Source organism: Mytilus galloprovincialis, chromosome 3, assembly GCF_965363235.1.
Source record: "Mytilus galloprovincialis chromosome 3, xbMytGall1.hap1.1, whole genome shotgun sequence".
Classification (NCBI taxonomy): domain Eukaryota; kingdom Metazoa; phylum Mollusca; class Bivalvia; order Mytilida; family Mytilidae; genus Mytilus; species Mytilus galloprovincialis.
Window position 1 is genome coordinate 61832239 of NC_134840.1, and position 23860 is coordinate 61856098.

Genomic DNA, 23860 nt, shown 5'->3' on the forward strand with positions numbered 1-23860 from the left:
CAGTACATCTAATAAACACACAAATGACAAATAAAAATATCAGTTGTTTAGTAAAATAGAAAATAGAAAAAAAAAGTATGTATAGCTATGTGGAAAAATAGCACTAATGATCATATAATGAGAAATAACTTTGAAAAAAGAAAGATCTACTACTTTGATGTACACAAGCATGTGCAGAATTGTGTGTAGTCAAAATACCTGTTACACCCAGAGGTGGCTCGCTCACACCATTATTACCTGGAAGAGTTATAGCCCCTGGCATCTTTTTTTCTCTGAGCTCTGTCTGATTTACTGGAGCATAATTTTGTTCTTTCTATAATAAAGAGAAAAATATGTGTTCACTTATAAAGTTTCGACTCTTGCCGATGATCAATAGAATATTTCAAACTTAAACAATGTTAAAGACAGCTTCTAAGTTTTGATGTATTATTTCTATAGTACATGCATGTGCATTTTGCACAAGTATTGCTATAGTCTACATCAATGTTTGTATGTTCTATCAAAAAAACAATAAAATTTTTGACATTTAATTTTCAAAAATTGTACACCATTAAGCTTGACATGTGGTCATTAGAATTTCATATGAATTTCTGCCAACACTGATTTGCCATTATGGTTTCATTTTACTACATGCATTTAAAAGACATCTGAAACTTTATTTTAGGTTTGGATTGCACTGCTTTTTGATAATTGCTTCAGTATTGTTAATCGATATCATAATTAAAATTTCCCAGACAACAATATAATTTTTACTTCAAATACAAAGTCTGATAAAAGGAGGTATAATTGATTAATTTAATTTTATTAAATTATTTCAAATTAAATATTTGCTGCTGCATGAATGATTTAATGTATTGAATATAAAAACATTTTTTCACATTATTTTCTCCCTATTTCTTTCAGCTAAAACTTTAATTTTCTTCATGGTACACAAATGATTGGGTAATTTATTTACAAGACCATGCTTTATTAATTTTTCAGTAACAATCAAAACTATATTAAGTCACTTTTTGAAAAATATTTTTGTAGTTTGAAGGAAAAACAAACTTTTAACACCTTTGAATAATTCTACCATATATTCTCCCCTGGAAGATGCTTTTACATATATAACATCCTGACAGATACTCGAAGCATATTTTTTTAATATAAAGCATAAATACTTGAAGTTCTTTTTCATATTCTATTGTTAAGATGCCATGTCTAACTTTAATATATTACCTTAAAATGGCTTAAATGTTAAAATTGTCATTCACTTATTATTTTTTACAATAAAAACCCAAACAATGAACCTGCACATTAAACTCAACAGATCGTTAAAGTGAATAATTTTCCATGTAAATTTCACTGTACCCTGCATCTACATGTAATGCTTAATCATTTATCATAACCCCAAGATGAGATATTATAACTTATTTTCATATGATATCAATAGTACAGAAGGTCTTTTCACAAAATATTGTTCGACAAAACAAATGATTATCAATAATCTGAAGATTTAGTTTATTTTCCTTTTTCTGAGTACAAATCTCACTAAACCAAAAACAATAAATTAATTTCTTCCTTTATGTCTTCCTCCTTTGCATCAAAATTGATTAAGTATCCAGAAAACGTTACCAATTTGTATTTATTACATCCTGTTTCAGTGCAAATAATAACTTATATGCATACTTTTTTTAATAAAACATGACAAAATTAAAAGTTTTAACTATTTTCAATTTGCCTTACCTCAAAATGTTGTCTGATGTTCCCTACTAACATCAATGTTGTCTTCAGATTCCCATCAGCAAGATCTATGTAATAAAAATAATATAATGCAGGTTTTAATTGTATCCTTTTTAAAAGTTATAATAAATGCATGTAATTTACATTCTGTCAATAGCAATAAGTTAAGAATTATTAAGCAAAACTTTGGCAAAGTAGGGAGAAGGAAATAAACAATAACACTATCATAAAGGAAAAGAAGTCTTTCAAATAATGTAGCTGGAAATATATACATATCTATTAAATATATGATAATGTTACAACATAATTTATCTTCTGAAAGTAAATACTTTGAATTCATATATCTTTTGTAAGTTATAAGTTTCACAGAAAAAACCCATTTTCATATCTACTCTATTCTATGATTTTGACAAATTGTGGAGACAAGCACAAAGAAAATGTGTTTGTTGTTCAAATTTTGAACACTTAATTTTATGACTTGCATATACTCACAAAATCCCCCCAAAAGGGATAACCCTTTTATAATAATGAATCCATAGTAAAAAGTAAAATAACAAAAATACTAAACCCCGAGGAAAATTCAAAACGGAAAGTCCTTAATCAAATGACAAAATCAAAAGCTCAAACACATCAAACAAATAGATAACCAACTGTCATATTCCTGACTTGGTACATACATATCCTTATGGTGGATTAAACCTGGTTTTATAGCTAGCTAAACCTCTCACTTGTTTGACAGTAAATGTTTCATTAGTCTGTATCTCTTACAGCAGAAATATCTTACCTTCTCCATCAATGGCAGTTAAATCAACTCCAGTAGATCCTAAAACTTCCAAGCACTTTGTTATATTATATACTCGGTCTTCTTTGCTACTAATTTCTACATTCACATTTGGCACAGATCGTCTGCCTGCAAAATATAATGAAAAGTTATGTTACTAATTAAGTATAATCGCAGTGTCCTAAAGCATACCAGTACAAATACAGAATATCTGTACACCCGCCTTTACTACTATAACTTCTTTAATATTCCTTATTTTGTATGTTTTTTCCTTTTTAAAATGTAAAGTATCTAGTCTTTTAACGTCAATAGAATAGATATATCCTCAATAGATGGTTCGTTTTAAAGTATAAAAAAAAGCTATTTTGGATAAAAGAAAGAAAAAAAATTTCATAAAACAGAATTCATGAAAACTGGGCTTACCATTTCATTTGCAGCCCCAGAAATGCCTAGCTGGTAAATAAAGTCAACCCAACCTTTCAAAAGACTATAATACAAAATTGATATGACTATATATATATAAACTACTAATTCCGACTACAATTAAAGTTTTCCCTTTCTCATACAAAATTCATGTTTTAATCCATATAAATTGCTAAGCTAAGGTCTTTTGTTTCTTCTCTCTTAAACTTTTAATGAATAATAAACGAATTTAGATGACTAAACAAAGACAATCATCGTCAATGAACTGATCATGGAACTGGAAATGAATCTTTATCAATATCAAAATCACAATTATCAAGGTGAATTAAAATACACACAAAATCAATATTTGCTCAATTCATTACTAAGATCTATATTTGGAATGATAACTTTTGAACAAATATTAAAAAAAGAAAATATTTAAAATTTCTAATAATTAAATTGACCCTGATGGTCAGCATTGTAGAATCGATCCTTTTTTATATGTGCCTATATTTTTACAATAGACTGTTAATTAAGTGACATTTGTATTGATCAGTAGATAAAGGTAATAAGAAGACAGGTGTGAGATAAATACTCTTCAGAATCTCCACACACAAATGATTTTCAATGATTCAGAATTTCAATTGTCTCCCTTTGAGTAACGGTTGTTTGATTCCTACTTATGCTTTTGTCTTGTAACAATTACATCTTGAACAATCACATTTAATAGTGGCTTTTATATTGGTACTGAAATATCAAAGAATATATATGTTTTGCATGTATTTTTTTTTATTAAATATGTCATAATATAAGTTCTAACACTTTTCATCTTATGATGATACAAGCGTTTCACCTTTTCAGAATCTAGTGCATACTGTGCAATATTTTCAAAAGCATACACCCAAATATTACTGGTTTAAAACATTTGAAATTCAACCAATAATGTACCATTCTTTTCATCTTGGTGTACACACAATGAGAGTACCCATAGCAAATTGAGACATAGCCGTTTTACTTCTTACAAGTACTGAACATTCTGAAGTTATTGTTGAAATCAGTATCCAATTATTCATAGAATTATTATATGAAATAGAATTCAAATAGCCTTTCTTACGAAATATCAATAATATATACTAGCTATACAGATATCTACTTTGACCTCTGATTCTTTTGTTATATTCTGGATTACTTTCATTACAAGTTAATTTTTCAACTTAAAATATCAATATAACCTGTATTGTGTTGAAATCATCCAGAAAATAAAGTTGTGTTAAACTCATGAAGCAGTATGCTTCACTATGTTTAACTTCCTTTTACATTTGGTAATATTATATTAAACTATTGTGACATGGTCTATAAAATTTACAGCTTAATCAATTTAAATTCATAATTGTTTTCAGTTTTAGTGTTAATCTCATTTGAAAGAGGAAGAAAAAGGTGATGTTGCTATATTTTCCCTCATAAAGAACAAGATACACACCATCATGTCATTATGCCGGGCAGTTTGAGAATTACAGCTATCCACCACTTTGATTGGTTGCTTGCTTATTGTCCAGTGGCAAATATTTCATGTGTGTTGAAGACAAAATAATCAACAATAAAAATAATATGTAGGTCTTGTAATTGAGATCATCTGAGAAAAAGTCAGGGAACTTTGGATTGTTACTTGAAAATGACCATATATTTGATATGGACAGAAATTTGGCCTTGCACAAATAAAATAAAGATGTAGATAGGCTAGAAAGTGAAAAGTAGACAACTCCAATATATGTCCCAGAACTATGGAGGAATTAATTTGCTATTTTTCCAAAAAGGTTGGCAAATCTCACCATGAGAATAACTGTCATACATGTATTTCCTTTTTATATCAAACCATACTGCATTAGTCAAGAAGAAATTGCTCTGAAGTCCATTGAAATCAAAGAACTAAACTGAAAGATATAATTTTCATTATTAATAGGTCCCTAATGGTCCTGTATGTAAAGTTCTTGAAATTTTCCACACCCAAAAAAATGAAAAATAATAATCCTACCTAAGTTATAGTGACTATCATAATCCTCAGAACCTATGATCTGAAAAAGAACCATGTTCAACAAACTGCCAAAATCTAACTGAAAGTGTTAGACAATAGGGGGCATTATAGCAACACCTCATTAATTAGCTATCATTATTAGCTTTGATAATCGAACTTCAAAGAAATTAAGTTAATTATCTACCTGACACCTTTTACCTGTAATCACACATTCCAATTATATCAATTTCTAGATGTCCTTCAAATTACATTAAGTAGAGAAATCTAGACTTTATATCATCTAATCAATTCTTAACATGTTAGGATTTGCTTTTGGAACAAACTGTAAATTATCTATTCAATGATAATAAACAAACTTGTTTGTTGGTATGTCAAGTTTGAATATTCCGTTAAGAATCAAATTGAAATATTTGAACTATCAATCTATCAGTGATGTTTTTTAGACAATTTATCTTGACAAAAGAAGCATCAGAAAATTCTATTCAAACTATTTCCATGTCATTTGATCAACAACCCGTCTCTCCTGAGCACAATCTTTTTGCAAAACCTTTTCCAACCAATTCTCCTTTGCAGAAGGCAACTCTATAAATATAATTAGCATTTACAATTACCCCTCCCAGGCCCGTACCAACACAGTTTTTTTACTTAGGATAATCTGAAAAAATTCCTGCCTAGAGTCTACCAGTTTGACTGCCACTCTAACACATTATTTTCAATGAAATCATCTGTTCTATATTAACTCATTATCAAGGACATGAACATATTCAACCTGTACCTCATTTTAAAACCTGTCAAAGCGATTAATACTAAACAAATCTGTCACTTTATAAAACTTTTCATATGAACACTGTATCTCTATTTTGAAGGTAAATCAGTCCTATCATGTTATATATCTGGTAAATATTAACCTAGTGAAGAAAAGAACTATTGTGTATGTAAACAATGCAACATTTCAACAAATTTATACATTTTACCAGATAAAATCTAAACCTAAACCTTTAATTTCTTTTGATAAAAGACTATAATATTTTAGTACATACTTTGATAGAATCTAAAGACATTTAGATCTTTACCTTTAAATGGTTATATTTCACTAGTATGAATGCCATTGGCATATTTAATTTTAAGGGAAAGCAATGTCATAAGGTTACAAGTGAATTCAAATTGAGATTTTATGCATTAATGCAAACTATTTCAGTTTTAGATTTTATACAATTTCAACATGAAAAGAGGTACATGTATAGCTATATTTACAAAATATATATCTGTATGACAGATTAATTATCTAAAAATTGATTTTTAGTAATGATCATCATGCACAGACAGGCATATTGTATTTCCGCTAATTTTTCAAAATCCCAATACTACGTTTCCGCAATTTGTATTTATTACTTTTCACAAAATTTACCTGGTAAATTATAAATATTTGAATACAATTATATTAGATAAATATTTTATTTTATTTTTTTAATAAAGACAAGGTTCTGATCTTATTTCTTCAATATATTAGATATAACTAGTTGACTCTGGTAAGGATTTTGGTAAATAGCTAACACTTCTTTGGTTTGGCTTACTTTCCAACTGACATGATAAAAGTATGCTTTGTTGAATTAATAGCCGATTCTCCATCTGACAATAAATGCATGAAGTTTGCTGATTATATATTGGAATTTTATATAGATAAAAATTTGAGATTACCACCAACCATTTGGGCATCACCTGACCAAAAGAGAACAACGAATGGTGCCGAGTCTTTTTATGCCCACCTGAACGAGAAGAGTGACGCTAGCCATCCTAACATTTTTGTCTGTGTTGATGTGTTATTGAAACTGCAAACAACATCTTACATAAAGATGAGAACTCTAACTGTAAAAGCACCCGTTTTGGAAATATGAAAAGGAGAAGATGGACTTCCTTCTTGAACAAAATACAAAACTTGTAAACGGTGAATGTACTACTGTGGACTTTGTAAGACGTGTTGGCTACAAATATTCTGCCAGAACTGACTTATGAATTTATGATATATCGGATTAGTGCTAACTTTTGAACATACATTTTCCTCCATTTTAATGATGAATTTTACTTGCATATTTTGATGACCTTTAACTTAATAAATAATGATAATTTTGTTATGGCTTTGCTTTCGATCAACAGGTATTCCTTAATTATTTGCAGAATGGTTACTTCTTTTCCGGAAAAGTAAGATATTTATTTGCGGAAACATAATTTTTTTTTCCAGGAACGTCATCTTTTTTTCCCGGAAAAATAATGCCAATTTGCAGAAACGTAAAATGCCGGCACAGACAATTTTCATAGCCTAAAAGCACTCAGAATTTCTTTAAATGTTTTTTTAAAAATTGAGATCATAATAATGACTTTTTTTTAAAGTCTAAGAGCAATCTTCCCCTTGTTTATGTCATGTATGCCACTGAATATTAAGCAGCAATTTCCTTATCAAATAGAAAGTGAGTTGAACTTGAAGGTCAAATAAAACCTGCTAGACTGATATTTTCATCTCACAATTACTCATACACCAATAGAGTAGACCTATCTTATAGTCTTGACCATGAAAACTTAACCTTGTTTCACTGATCCATGAACTGAGGTTGAAGTCAGATGAAAACTGTCTGACAGGTATGAGGACCTTGCAAGGTTCACACATACTAAATATAGTAATCCCATTACTGATTGTAAGAAGGAAATTAACATAAGAAAAAATCTAAACTTTTCTTTGAAGTAGTTGCTGAACCGTGAAAATGAGGTCAAGGACAATGGTCGTATGACAAAGAGAAACTTAATAACACAAAGCATCTATATATACAAAGTATGAAGCATCCAAGTCTTTTATACCTGCATGAATATTAAGCATTTAAGTAGTTAATTAAAGTCATATGAAACGAGTGACTGTTGAAAAATAACGTTTATCCAATTCTTGAACCAATGCATGTATATATCATAAACTTAGTCTTCTGTGCACTATTTCATCATTTTTTACACAAATACATATTGTATAATCGTCATTTTTTTTTTCTCTCTGTCTGTTATGTTTTAACAAATATGGCAGCTCATTAAATGCCGTGTTTTGAAACTGAAGTTTACCGATTGTCACCTTATAGTAAACAATCAACAAATAAGCATGATTATTGAGCATGTGTATAAATTATACAATGAGATAATAGTTTAATTTAATGACAGATCCACGTGTATTGCGATTACAGGATTTTTACGAGAAGGGTCACACTAGGGTCTCTTGCATATATGGAAAATGTGTCAGTGAATTGCTTCCTGGAAGCAAGCAATTAAAATAAGGTAAAATTCTTCTAAATGTGGATTAATTAAGGAATTTTCTTCAGAAAAAAATATATGTACATATATTTTATATTGAAAACTGTCCATTTAGATATAAAAATCATATGCATAATTTTTTTTTAATTTGAGGTTTCATATGACTTTAAATAACACTGTTGCAATGGCCAGATCACTATCCCTATGTTAAAATTTCTGCAACAGAAGTCCCAGGTTAGGCTAGACAAAAAAACAAAGACAGAATTGAATCGCCATCATTATTACCTTTGTATAACAAAAAGTACTTGGAAAACAATTTCACAATGACACAAGGTACTAACAATAGATTAATTCAACTGTATTGAAAGTCTTCAACATTACTTTGAATTTATATTTTAATTTTGACATCAGAAACAGGCATTCCCTGAATGATTGATTAAAAATTTGCAACTCTCTTAACAAAAATAAAGTTTATATACATAAAAGTAACATACCTCATCCTCCACTAGAATAGTATACAGCTCAAAGTTTGTAATTATTTGAATATACTGTACAATATTAATTAGTAATGTGGACTTAATGTCCATAGTAATGATTGACAATAGAGTTTGAAGATAAAAGTCTATAGAGCCTTATTATCTACACTATATAAAGTCAATAAAACCCTATCTATTGTCATCTTTTAATTATACTGAGTGTCAATATAAGTTCACCATTGGAGAACGCAACAGAAAAAAAAACTTGATCAATAAGCACAGCTACCTATGACAGAGGATAGATTATCTAATGACAGCATTGTAGGAGCAGTGTTTAAGGAGAAGCACCCTAATTAGATTATAGTCCTTTATGATGCAAGTTGATTTTTTTTTTATCTAAGGTGACATATTTGCTTTTCTTTTTCCAAAATAATCTAATTAAGACTCTCTTATATTCAACTACTGAGAGATCTAGCTATCTAGCTTTAATCAGTAATAAGTCCCAATAACTTTAAATTTAATAAGATTTTAGTAAAATCGAGAATAACCAAGAAGGATCTCCATGCAAGAACATTTAACTTTGCATTTCTGACCATTGATCTGACCATGTGTCTTAGCATTAACTTTTTTCAAGTATAAAAAAAAAAGAGTTGTGAATGATTGCCCATAAGACAACTGTCCACCAGAGACAAAAAAAGGCTTAAATACAAACCGTTAGGATGCACATAAACCAAAAGGGCTTAAATTTAGCAGCATAAAAATGTCCAGAGTCAACATAACCTACATATGTGCAGTCTTAGTTAAGGTAGATTCATGGTATACCACAATCTTGGATTGAACAATCACAGTAAACAATCGGTCTAGTTATTTGCCTAAATCTGCAAATTTGGAGACAGATTTGCAATATAATGGTTAGACTGTTCCATAATATAAAGAAAACTTGGCAATTTATTGTATAATTCAAAATATTTAAACAAATATATTTTTTTTTGCTTTTAAAATCTTTTTTTTCAAACGAGCCATTTAAGGGAAGATAACTCTTTTAGTAAAAAATTTATACTGGACAGATAGGGATTTTTTTTCTTTTTACTTGTAGCAAGAAAACGAGTTCGGTGACATAATTTTTTCATTTTATTTTCTTAAAACATATTACAAAACCTATCTTTTCACAATTCATTTCAAAATTCTATCTCATAGATTTTTTTTTATGCACACAAATGAGTTTTTCCATGAACAATCTAATCAAATTTAGGCAATTTTGAACGACTCATAGCTTGAAAAATAGCACGGTGACCCCTACTTTTTATTATATTTTTGAAAAGAGTATATTAAAATCTTTATTCTGGCTAAGTATAAGAAAATTCTGTCTCAAAAAATATTTACTTATGATCTACCTTAAGACCATTGCATTATTTTATAAATTATAAATTTATAAAAAAAAAATGTACCAATCTAATAAAGCTACTGGCCTGGGGATTCAAACAGCCGCACTATGTAAAATTCTATTAGTACTAGACAGTTCTGATGTAAATTTCTTGACTATCAGTATACTATTTAGTATGCATTAATATACTAAGTAATGCATTGTCAACAGTCTAGATGGTAATCTGTCTCAATTCTATTTTCTGCTTAATATCAATTTGTTATTAATTATACCATCCTAGTTACTGAATGCTCAACTTATTGATTTTTCAACATGACATTTAGTCTTGTTGTTCCATTGTCATTTTAATGAATGAGTATTATCTATATACATGCCATGATTAAACAATGATCAAATATAGCTACAGTTACATTTTGACATATTCATATTACAGCTGTTGAAATTGACAGCTACTGTGCAATTTACAAATTAGACAAAAGAAAATTTGAAATAATATTTTTGCATGTATTTGATAAATTGTTGACACAGAGATATGTCTTGCCTGTTGACAGAAATTCAGAAAAAGACAATCTGATGAGCTGCAACATTGCTAATCAATTCCGAGTTTGTTAGTAGAGTATTACATAGAGGGCAGTGCATCAACATTATCATCAAACTGAGATGTACTGATATTAATGCTACTTTATAAACAAGAATGCACACACTGAAATGTCTCGCCTTCTATACTAACCATGGATATTATGGTGATAGTCGTAAATATATAGCTTTTACTACAACTAACACATACACTTAAAACAGATCCCAGAAAATGAGGTCAAGGTCAGATAACCAAATGAGAAATACATGTAAACCTTACAGTCATTCAATACACTAAATATAGTTGACCTATTGCTTATAGTTTCTAAGAACAGATTTAACCTAGAAAACTTAACAGTGACCAATGAACAATGAAAATGAGGTCAAGGTCAGATGAACCATTGCAGCCTTACAATCCATCTATGCATTAAATATAGTTGAACTATTGCTTATAGTATCTTTGCATCCCATCCCTTAATCTAAAATTCTGCATCTGCCTCTGAATGCCATAATCATCTTTGAAAGTGAAGAAACTGGAAAAAAGCAAAGTGCATATAGCTCATCACATCTTTGCACAGCTATATCATAAAGTCAACAAAGAATTGATACCTGGACCAATCAATTATTTATAAACCTTTAGTAGTCAGATCAAATGGAAATAATAAGTTCTAAATATAGCATCTGTTTGACACAATTTCATGTGGTAAAACTTGATCTATACAAGGTAATCCTAGTCAGACTAGAGTACAAATATTTTCAATTTCATAACAATGCAAAACAGAAACTATAAATTTAAACAACTATGATAAATGTAATACTTTTCCTAGTGATCCTCAAGTTATCAGATTTATAGTACATTGTAGTTACAGCAATAAATTTATTGCAATTTTTCATCTTAGGAATTCTTTCAAAACTTGCTTATTTATTATAAAATTTTGTGAATATTGTTACTACTGGACAAGCTAGAATAATAATATTCTTTGCCTGCCTGAGAAACAATGGATCAATTTTTTACATGCACTCAGTGTCCATCTGTAACAACTAGAATTGTCAACCATCAAGAATAAAATACATGGTATCATATCTCAGCATTGCAAGGACAAAGTATCCTTTTATTAAAATAAAAATAGCAAAGCAAAGGAGATGTGGCATGATTGCCAACTATCCATAGACCAAACAACAAAGATGTGAACCTACAATAATGATTGAAATACAAATATTAGACAGCAACCAATGACAAACACTGAGTTACAGCTTCCTGGCTTGGAACAGACCATAAGAATATAAGAGTTTTTGTGAGAACTGAATTGCAACTACATCCGCTATTTATTGTTTTCAATAGTTGAATCTAAATCCAAAACAATGTATATTTTTTTTTCATATTTTATGCATTCCTTTTTTGGTGATATTTGACAGAAAATTGCAAATAAATAGAAATTCAGATTCATTAAGTTCTTTGTTGGAGAAAAGTTAACAGTAATACAAAATCATCAATAAATATCTTTTATCTTTACATGTTTGAAAAAAACATTTCTCATATCTGTCACTTGTTTTTTGCCTAGATATGAAAAAGACTACTTTGTTTTTTAAAAAAACTTCCCAGGACTAGTTAATCTTAGACCACCTTAAATTATAACTGTAAATTATATCTAAACAGTGATGATTTAAACCAAACACCTGCAGATATGTTTAAATTGTCTTTATGATGTAATCAAATTTAGGTACAATGACAAAATGAACAAATATTTTTTAACAAGCAAACATCGTAGATTATAGAACTACTATTTTTCACCTCTATAATTCATGGAATCAATAAGCTTGATCAATAATCTATACTAAATCACTGATCCTAATAATCTACAGTTTAAAGCTTTCATACCCAATTTAGTTTGTCGAGGTCTATAAGGGTTTTTAAGCTTTTTGTTTACATATCTTTAAAATATTATGTATACAAATTTCTGTGTAATAAAACAAGGCATCTTATATCATTAAGCAAATTAGCTAATTTTTACAACATAAGATTAAATGGGCAATAACTCACTTGGCAGTACACGTCAGCTTTAACATTGTACCTCTGAGGTGATTTTGAGCTTATGTAATAGAGTAAAATAATACTTGCACTGTCAAAGATCATACAGCTTAAAGATAGACTTTGTCTAGATGTCTTCCTGTCTTAATTCTAAAAGGTAGTCAAGCAGTGAAATGTATGTCAAACTGAAAGGGGCTACATTAAAATTAAAGCACCAACATTGAGACATTAAATATTTCTTTAGGATGTGATGCTAGCTAGTCTTGTAAAAGACAAAACAAAGCCTTCATAAATGTTAGGATGGTTTCAAATACTGGGTTGTCATTATTTTTTCTGATATTAATTTTCATGGATTTCTTGGGAAAAGGTTAACATCTTATTCAAGTGTTTAACAAAGAGAAAAAAAATATAAGCTTGAATGCAGACTTTTGTCATACTACAAAAAAACAAAATATCTATGAAAATGCAATTTTTTCTCAATCCATGAAAATTGATATCCAAACAACAAATGAAACCACAGTAATCTTGAATTAAATTGCATGTTGTTTTTTTTTAACAGTTGCATGTTTTATTGAAGATTTTTGAGTGTTCAGTTACCAGTATCAGTGTCATCTTGAAAAATAAAATAAGAAAAGCTAAACTTGTAAAAATAAAAAAAGGAAAAAACAAATTGTTGTAGATAAATTGAAAAATAAATAGTTTAATTGGATCTTTGTGATTACCGGGGTACCTTCAAATAATGTACTTTCACATGTCTTTAAACAATAATACATTAGTTCTAAAACCAATTGGTCCTCACATAAATCTCACCCATGTATGTCCACAACTGTCAACATTTATTGTTGGCTATGACTCAAACATCAAATATTTGTATAAGATCATAACATTGTTTATATAATGTCTATACATTGCTTATTCCTGTTCAATTCTGCCCATATAAAGAAATAAATATTACTGTACTTCAAACTTCATACAGTGTAAAATTATGGTTATAAAAGAACCACTTGAAACTCATATTATTATTTGGCAGTTACTCTAGATCTTATTGCCACTGAAAATTAGTTTCAAATGAGTGTTCTTATAAATATGTGTAATTCTTTAAATTTTGCTCATTTGATTTTTTTTTTATTTATTGAAAATATTAAGTAAAGAATACTAGTTGTTACATTCTTCAAACTTTTGGAAAAACACTCTCCCTGTAACAATAAGTGCCTTATCTTTATGGATGCACAATCTGCTGAAAGGAATAAGAAAAAACACTGATTCTTTTAACGGCTGTGCTAAAAAATGTCTCAACTAAAACATAAAACCCCTTCAATTGAAAGTCACCAATAAAAAGCAAAATTGTTGGACTTTTTTATTTCTAAATAAATGATTTGATGAATATCTATGTTTTCATTTTTACTTCTTCTAATAAAAAATAATCCAGTTAATACATGGCTTGAAAATACCTATATAACATAGATTTTATAACTTGATTGAAGTCAATAAAAGCTACATTTATATAATGGAAAATAACATACATATCATACATGAAGAAAATCAATTAATGTCAAACCTAAATTAAATATTAAAATAATTTGTTACTTTACTTTGACATTATAGAACCCATTAATTCAAATACAGGCATGTTTATCGAAATGAAAAGTCATGAACACTGATGATTTTTTTTATTTAATATTGCAATGACTATAAATGTGGGGCCATAATTAATAAACTTCTGTTTATACTGATGAAATGCAAATCACTAGCTGTTATCATTTTATTTCATGAATGCTTATGATTTTTTTTAATTTAATATTGCAATGACTATAAGGTGGTGCCAAAATTAATAAAGGTGATGCTAAGAATTAATAGACTTCTGTTTATACTGATGAAATGAAAATCACTATCAAGGATGACTGTTACCATTTTATTTCCTAATCACTGATGATATTGCAATGACTATGAAGGTGGTGCCAGAATTAATAGACTTCTCAGGTAATAATGATTTAAAGAAAATCACAAAGACTGTGATTCATTTCATTTCAAAATAGAAATAAATTCATAGTCTAGAATAAAAGCCAGATAGTAAACATCTAAGTTATAAATTCACCACCCTTTTTGATCAGATGATTAAATAAAATTCTGTTAAAATATGAATAACAAAATATAGTGGAAGCCACAATTTATTTAAATCGTACCCACTTACATAATTTTGAAAGGAAGGACAAACATTTGACCTGAAACTAATATAAATTTCAGCATGCTATACATCTATTGATAAAGGTTAAGTTTGTTGCTTGATTTCTGGTATGAATTTGACCATTTGAAAGAATTACCCTGACTTTCATTCAAGGCCTAAAATAATTACAGGAATCCAATGAAAAATTTCAGGACTCTTGATTCCAAAACAGGTTTTGGGCAAATAATGCAAGCAGATAAGTGTGAGATCTAAAAAATGTGCCACACAACATATACCTTAATGAGACAAAACTTGGTACCAAATAATAAGAAGCTATGATCAGTTACTTAGAACCAAGGAACATAAATCTTGTGTATGTGCATATATACCAGTAAAATATTTTGTTTTTCTTTTACTTAAGATTTTTATTGACACCCTTGGTATCTTTTTCACAATTTTTCCACATGCACCAATTTAAGGATTTTCTAATCATTTGCCTATATTCAGTGATGGTTTGAATTATATTCCAACAAAGTATTTTATCAGCTTCTATTTTAGTAGTCCTTTCAGGTTTGAGTTACATGGCCACAATTAAATATCATACCTTATATAGATATAAGAAGATGTGGTATGAATTCCAATGAGACAATTATTGAACTCTACATCCAAGTCATAATTTGTAAAAGTAAACCATTATAGGTCCAAGTACGGTCTTCAACACAGAGCCTTGAAAGCACACACGAACAGCTAGCTATATAAAAGGGCCCCAAACAATTACTAGTGTAGACCATATATATAGAAAAGAAGTTGTGAAACATTTGAGCAATGACACAAATAACCCATAAAGCATAATATCATGTTGGGTTATTGATATCAAACACTTTACAAAATAGTACAGTATGAAGTCAACGGTCATTTTTCACTACATGGAAACATATGTAAACATCTTGCTAGTATTTCCTAAACTGACAATGAAAACTCATTACAACCCTGATGGTTAACCTAGCCAAAAGTATTATATACCTGACAGGTCCCATTTAACACATTTTTCAATTATCCAGGTATGGGGCCTTTTCTCCTATGACAAATTTACCATAATAATCATCGCATTAGTCCTATACTGATTTATAAATTGAATGTTTTTTCAACAAATGGAACATATAATTTCACTCCATTGAATACTGTAGTAGTGTTTCATTAAATACGGTGAAATATACCATTGACAGACAAGGAAATCAATTTTAGTATTTACAGATAAGAACGTTTCTAAAGCTTCATCAAAATTTCAGAAAGTTAAATGTAGTTTAAGTCAATAAAATCACGAAAATATTAAATGTTGTTGAAACTGGATCGTTAAGTGAAGGCTTTGTTCACTGTATTTGTTTGCTTTCATAATTTGTCATAAGGCTTATTATTCAATCTGTTCATTTTTAACATATAATTATTTCTGTAACCTGATAAAATAGAAGCAAATATTTATTAGTGAACTAGTTTAAAAATATTATTGAAGAGATACATGTCAGTTTTTTTTACACTATAGAACTTGATATTTATATACATGATAATGTATTTTAATGGGTCTAAACTATGTGTAAGACACTATTATGTGTGCTTTTTCATTGCTGAGTGGCACATAATAGATCATCTGTATTTACATATTTGAACCATTAATTTTCTAGAGAAACTTTTATGGACGTTTCCTCAAGAAAAAAATGCAGTAAAAATCATTCTGAAGAATACAACTGACAACTAAAGAAAAATGTTTGGCTTATATTCAGAAAACGAATATAAAGGAAGCATTCATAATTATTTTGACTTCCTTATACCCTGTCTCATATTGTTTAAAAGAAAAGAATTGAAAACTATTGTTATTATTGTAAAGAACAAAGAGGTGAAAGTTTATAGTTGTCATGATTTGAAAAGAAACAAAGGGGTGAAAATTCAGTCATAATTTGAAAAGAAACGAACATGCACCTGAATAGGACAAGAAGTACAACTTGAATTAATAAGCTTGTCTTCAAACTAATATGTTTTCTTAGTTATAATAACTTTATTTCAAAAGTCATAAGTATCATTGTCTTAATAGATATTTTGGTAGCTTATTTTTATTAGTACATATACTACATTAATTTTACTACGAACGCAAAAATTATTAACACCTCCACTAATCTAATTCTTTCCTTCAATATCCATACCCCAAAGTTTAATTTGCAGTTTGGTTGCAAATATTGTTACTGTTTTTTTATATAGATGATAAGATATTGAATAAAAGATATCAATCCCTTGACTTCAAGTGCAGAATGGAAAGTTCAGGGTCACAGTGAAAGAAATTAAATAAGACTTTTTTATTGATTAATTTAAGGGTAATATCTAGAACTAACAACTAGCCTATAAGAAAGTTATGTGCTTTGAATGTTGATATTTATGTCTTCTTAATATTTGCATATGGAAAGAGATAAATGTAGAAAACCAACATCATCTCATAGCAATCCAATTCTTTTGACAGTTAGATCCTGCTTTAGGAAGTTACCCACATTTTTCATCAATTTAGCTATTTTCAAACCATGTAGAACTATTTATACCTAGAATAAATGTACTCTGACATTCTATCATTACTACCAAGAACAAATGAGCTCTGACAGTCTATTTATAGATTACCATTACTTACAAACTCCCTCTGTTAGAATCACAAGGGTAGTCCCATCTCCAATGCTTTTACGTAAATCCCCGATCACTGGCAAATGTTTCTCTTTCAGAATACCATTCACCCACGTCGTATGCTCCTACAAAGAAATTCACTCCTTTTTAATAAAAGATATAACAAAGTCATCTGTTCACTTATTTTCACAATATAAAGGTATAAGGTATTATAAATCCATGCTACACTCCTATCATATTGGTATGTAAAAATCACCTTTGAATTTAAAATCTTTCTAAATTCTCTCCATTTACAGGTAAAACGATAATGACACCTGCATGTTCCAACGCGACCTGAATGATCAATTTACCTGTATAGTGTACAAAGATGAGTCTACCCAAAATCAACTTCAAAAGTATCTATAGTCAAAAACAGAGCCTTGTTTTACCAAAGGATCAGCTTTCCAATAACTATTGTTTAAAATCTTCAGGGTGATTATAAATACGGGACTAGAAGGATTTATTGAAAGAAGCCGTACAAGTTATTAAGCGTGCCTACTAATCTCTTCAACAGTATACAAAAGAGGGTTTTAAATAGTGCATGTAAATAGTATTTTCACATAACAGTATAAAAATACTACCTTATACTCACCAGATAATTAAGGGCAATAAACACATAAGAAGTGTAAAGTTGTTGTGTAATATAATACACGTCTCAATTAGGGGTTTTTTTTCGGAAAAGAAGATATTACAACTTTTAAACTAAAGTTTGCTATTTCTTGTATAATTTTTGTTGTTGACATTGACTTGAAAATTCAAAACAGTGTAATGTTATACACATCTCAATTATGATTTTTTATAAATAAAAAAAGATTCTAAAATTTTAAAAAATCGATGTTTTAAAAACAAAAACATCTAAAGTTTAAAAATTCTGATATAATTTTTGTTGTTGATATTATTTTTTTTCTAAATCAAAACAAAACCCTGTAAAATGTATAGCCTAGTTTGAACCCTACTATAAAATGAAAATGCTTTAAAACATTGTCAAATACTTCAAGAACAAATATCAATAATTTGGTGGTTTAAAAGTACCGCAATCTCATACACCAGGAAAGTTCTGAATTAATTAAACTTTGATTTCCTATGTAACCTTGTCTTTAAAGCCATCAGGGATATTCCATTGCAGAGTTGAGATGATATAAATTATCCATATCACATCATATTTGGTGTTTTTCCTAAATGGATTTGTTATAAACTACATGTAAGCCTTTAAATTTCCGAGTTCAATTGTTTCACATTTTCCATGTCAGGCCGTTTATAGCCAATTATACTGTATGGGTTGTTCTCATTGTTGTAGGCCTTACTTACTTCATTTGAACTTTGGTAGATAGTTTTGTCATTGGCAATCAAACCATATCTCCATATTTTTCTATCAAAGAAAGTGATAGTTTGGGACATATCTAGAAAGCGGAACACAGAAACATTTTTTTATGTGTATCAAAATATCCAATTAACTTTCTGAATCTATTCAGAAGAAATTCCAAATAAGCTCTACCATAGTTGTGTACAAGACTGATCTGACAAATCCTAGCTTAGTACAGATGATCTGAAGCAGTCAAAGGCAAATTATTCCTGAAGAAGGGTCTGTTACCCATCAATTCAGTGTTAACCACAGATTTATAAGGTTAAGGCCAACAGATAACAAAATATTTGCAACATTTGATGTTGTTCAGATTGTTAACTTGTTACAATGTACCATTATGCAAAAAAAAAAAATACTTGGAAGCCTTTTTGATTTCATATTAATGATACTTTTATTCTGTAAAAGAATTGTGATTATTTTATAAACCTAATACATGTACTTCTATTTCCACTAATTTATTACAATGGCTTTTACAAATTTCTTGTAAAGAAAAAATGTTATGAATCTTACACGGGCAATGCAAAATCAGATAATTTGTTTCCCACAGTATACACTTGTATATGTATCATAACTGTTCTTTGTCATTTTGTAGTAAAATTGTTGCCAGCAAGTCATTAACTATAAACAGAAAAAGGGGATTTAACAGAGGTTTATTTGTCCAATATTGGTCATATGGTTTTGTGTCAACATTAATTTATCTTGCATCAAGAAAATCCCTTAACCATTCAAATGTCATCATTATGTTTTAACAACAATATAAACACCCAATATTATTCAAACAAGCTTTAACAGTATTGTATTATTGGTCTTTTATCTAAGTATATATAACACCTGTATTTTGAGGTATAATTTCTGTAATCTGAAATATTTATCATCAGGACAAACAGCCCTGTCAGATTTGTTAAAGAATTACATTGTTAGGCTGATATTTAGAGTAATTATGAATATAATACATGTAAATAACTACATAACATGATATGTATAATGATCTATGATTACTTAAGAATTTACTTTTTTAGCCTTTAGTTTTCTATGTTGTGTCTTGTGTACTTGTCTGTTTGTCTATTTTAGCCATGGAGTTGCCAGTTTATTTAGTTTGAATGTCCCTCTGGTATCTTTCACCTCTCTTCTTTAAGCAATGTGAGTTATTTTAGAAACTCATCTTTGAAAATAAGAATATCTCCTATAAAAGCATGGAGTATGGGCCAAATGGAGGAAGGGAAATAATGCTCTGCTCCTCTAGCATAGGTGGATCCAGGGGGATGTTCTAAGGAATCACTGAAGCATGACTGGAGCTGGTCTCCTTAGGTCAGTCAGCACCACCCCAATCCCCCATTTATGAAAAGTTCTTGATCTGGTGATCCGCCACTGACTAGCCACGACTGTTAAAACGTTTTTCATCTAGTTCTTCAAAAGTTGCTTTAAACAATGATTACACTTGGTCTAGATAGTAAATATAAAAAAAACTCCCCCTTTTTTCATTTTTTTCTCAATTTTATAGTATCGTCATTCAAACTTTGATATTATATCTTTAGTAACAGACTAATGATAAGATATGTTTTCTTCTCATGAACAGCGATGAAATAAATTATTCTCACTCGTTGTGCTTGCTCCTCTGTTCATCTTGAAGACAAAGTGTAAACAAGGAAAAATATGAAGGACTATGAAGGGGAAGTAATTTGGACTTTGGCAGTGTTATGGCGGGAAATGTTACCACCACTGTATTATTAAATTATTAAATGGCTCTAGACCAGGGGCGGGTCCAGGTAAGGGCGTAATGGGGGGGGGGGTATATTACTATATATACGATACTGGGTATATTCTGACAAAAGGGGTTGTATTTTCAGCTAAATTGTCTAAAATGGGGTTATTTTTTTACGCGTTGCCATCCAATCATTTTAATATACCATAGACAATTGATGGAGAAAACTCGGCATAAAAAATGTCACACCCTGACACTTTAACTATAAAATATACATGCTCCAAGTCAGGAACCGTTACATTAGTGCAATTCTCTATTATTTTATGTTTTTAAGCCAAAAAAGGTCCAAAAAAATTTTCACCTCGCTTCGCTCGGCGAAATATTTTATTCTACGCCCCCCTTTCAAATATCCTGGACACGCCCCTGTAGACTGATTATATTTTCGTTATTTTTTGTTCAAATTTGTCTACAGTAGACTACCTAAAGTTATATTTAGATAAGTAATCAATATCTAAAATACTAAATGATACCATTAAGACCTAGCATGTAGTCACTAAAAGCTTGCTCAAATCATTTATAATTTACAAGATCTTATAAGGCTTATAATCTAAATCAGAGACATATATACACATATGTGTATATATATATGTTATGACGTTGTCGTGAGAAGCAGTTGTATTTTAAAATCTTTAATATTTAATTTGAGAAATATATTATAACAGAGACATAAAATGCATATCTGCTTTTTCTTTTTCATGCATTTTATAAAATAATATTTGTAAATATTGGCGGACTCGATCAATGTGCAATTTTAAGGATTACTTATAGACACCAATCCATCCTTCTCGCTTTTGTATCATTTGTGGGTTATTGAATAATGAGTCGAACATAGGAGAGTCTCTGCAGACACACTTGATTGCATGTATTTCAATTATATGCTTTCCGGCTGTGTTCCGCTCTTTGGTCGGGTTGTTGTCTCTTTGACACTTTCCCCATTTCCATTTTCCATTTTATTTTGATATTCAAAAGAAGAAATTCCTTTACGGAACTTAGTATACACGTAATCAAGGGTGCGTGTACACTGCTAGATAATCGAAATAAATGTTTGTTATCGAACCAGATAATATGCCGATTACCTTATAATCTGGCAGTGCAGTGTGTGCCAACTGTAGATATTAACCTCAATATTGACTCGGAACAAGGGTGGTGAATTGACTTTTTGAAACCCTTTTAATAAGGGTAACAATATGGAATGTGGATTGTTTTCAGTCTTTTGTTTCAGTTCACTAGTCTCTTCCTTGGCCTCGAAATGTGAATATCTTTTAAAGTTATACGATACTTAAACCTGTCAACGCCTTATCTTTATTATCTATTTGATATTTTAAGTATTCATTAAATGTCCTTTGTTTATCTCCGATTAGTTAACGGGAAAATGCACGACCGATTTTTGACGAACTACCTTACTAACTTCGCTAAAAACGGTCTTGGTATTTGCTCCCTTTTCTGGTAGTGAACCACGGATCGGTTTCTATAGAGACTTGTTTTACAGCACATAAAACCATGTCAGTTACGAAGCTCGTTTCATTTACATTCTTTCTCCGCTTTATCATTTTCAGTTTTACTCCCAAGTTTACATGTAGTCAGGAACCAAGCGGAACATCCCTCTTCACAAAGAAGCAAGAAAGATTTTATCTTTTATAATTTTTACTTGACATGCACTTGAACCTATTTGAAAAAAAAATAACAAAACCGAGACAACAAAAAAAAAAAAAAAAAAAAAAAATACAATTCATTGGTCTTGTCAGCCTGGGACCTGAGAGCCTGGGACTATAATACTAACGTTAGTACAGTAGTCCCAGGATCAACTGATCACGAAATCGTGGTACATTATTGCAAAATAAGTAAATAATAGAATACAAACTAAATTGAATTTTACTCTTTCATTATCAGCATTATAGAAATTGAAAAATTAACCGTACCTCGCATTGTCTCAACGCCCATTCTCCTCCGACAGTTTGTCTAACAGGCGTACGATTATATCGTAATCTTGGAGCACGAACGCTTTTTGGCGCCTTATTAACAGTTCTGAAAACTTTCCATTTTGGAGAAGAGACTTCAGCTGCAGCAGCTAGCTCCTGATGGATATCATGATTTACGTTTCCATTTTGCACTGGTCGCGGCGGAACAAAAGGTTTCGGTGACAAGAGTTCTATAGGCTTGCTGGATCTTGCACGTCCAGATAACTTTTTTATAATGCTAGGCATATCACTTTACAATTCCTCCTTCATATTTGAATTTCGAAGCTTCTTTGTGTGCAATTATGTCACTTAAATAGTCATTTATTGCATGCATTCACATGATTTATTGCACATTTGTTTACCACATTTTTTGTAATGAGAAGTAATATATCTATAACATTCCATTTTCTTTGTCATGTAAATTCACATCATTGACTTTTATTCACTAAAGAATTGCAATCCACACCATCTAGAACTTTAATTGTATTAATTAAAAGCAAACCACTTAATCCAAACTTTTCCACCACAAAATGCTATTAAGCAAAGATTAGCTATTAAATATTTTAATCCATTTCTGTAAATGTGTCAATCTGTTTTGATCGATGGCACGTACAGGTAGTACGCATACAATCCTAGATCTCTAACCAAATAGCAGTGGCATAGCTATATATTAAATTTAATAAACAAATTATGGCAAACAATTCTTAACAAAGAATGTAAATATTATCCTATTTATCGTTGAAATCACCCCGACCGTTAATCCTTCAATAGATAGGTATGTAAGTCAGATCGGTATAGTAAATATAGTCAACGGTATAATATGGCTACACTTCAGTTCGTACGACACAACAATATAACTTGTTTCAGTTTTAAATTACAAGTTGATAAATCATATTACTTGTATTGTGTAATATTCTCATTTCAAAACCGACTTTGACTTTCCTCTTTTTTGTATTGTTGTAAACCATGTATATCCTATTGTGAGATAATTGAAACCCACGTTTTATTACTTGAATTTATGATCTGTTCGTAAATTACAACGTTAAAAAGAAATTGTCATCTCCAAATGTCTTTTATTTCAACACTTAATTGTACCCCAGGTTACACCGAATATTTGTTTTTCTTTATCAGATTGCAACGAACACATGTGCACATTCTGATGTTGCATATAGAAACACTCAGAAACAAACATATTCTGCTACCTATTAATATCGCGGGTAGGTTAA

The 23860-nt window shown here is 29.8% G+C and overlaps 1 protein-coding gene across 6 annotated transcripts in view; it reads right to left on the minus strand.

Annotated features, from left to right (window-relative positions):
- The window catches only part of LOC143068562 (uncharacterized), a 37109-nt gene extending 13561 nt beyond the window's left edge, over nucleotides 1-23548 (minus strand). For 2 of the 6 annotated variants that reach the window (XM_076242724.1, XM_076242721.1), the window contains exons 1-5: nucleotides 22596-23548; nucleotides 17523-17637; nucleotides 2507-2632; nucleotides 1726-1790; nucleotides 199-313 (exon numbers count right to left, since the gene is read on the minus strand). In XM_076242724.1, the coding sequence (XP_076098839.1) occupies nucleotides 199-313; nucleotides 1726-1790; nucleotides 2507-2632; nucleotides 17523-17637; nucleotides 22596-22880 (706 nt within the window). In that variant the 5' untranslated portion in view covers nucleotides 22881-23548. Of the gene's footprint in view, nucleotides 1-198; nucleotides 314-1725; nucleotides 1791-2506; nucleotides 2633-4737; nucleotides 4775-4940; nucleotides 5016-17522; nucleotides 17638-22595 lie in introns of those variants that run through there. The other 4 variants (XM_076242722.1, XM_076242723.1, XM_076242725.1 and 1 more) reach the window with 4 other exon arrangements.
- Nucleotides 23549-23860: the final 312 nt, after the last annotated feature.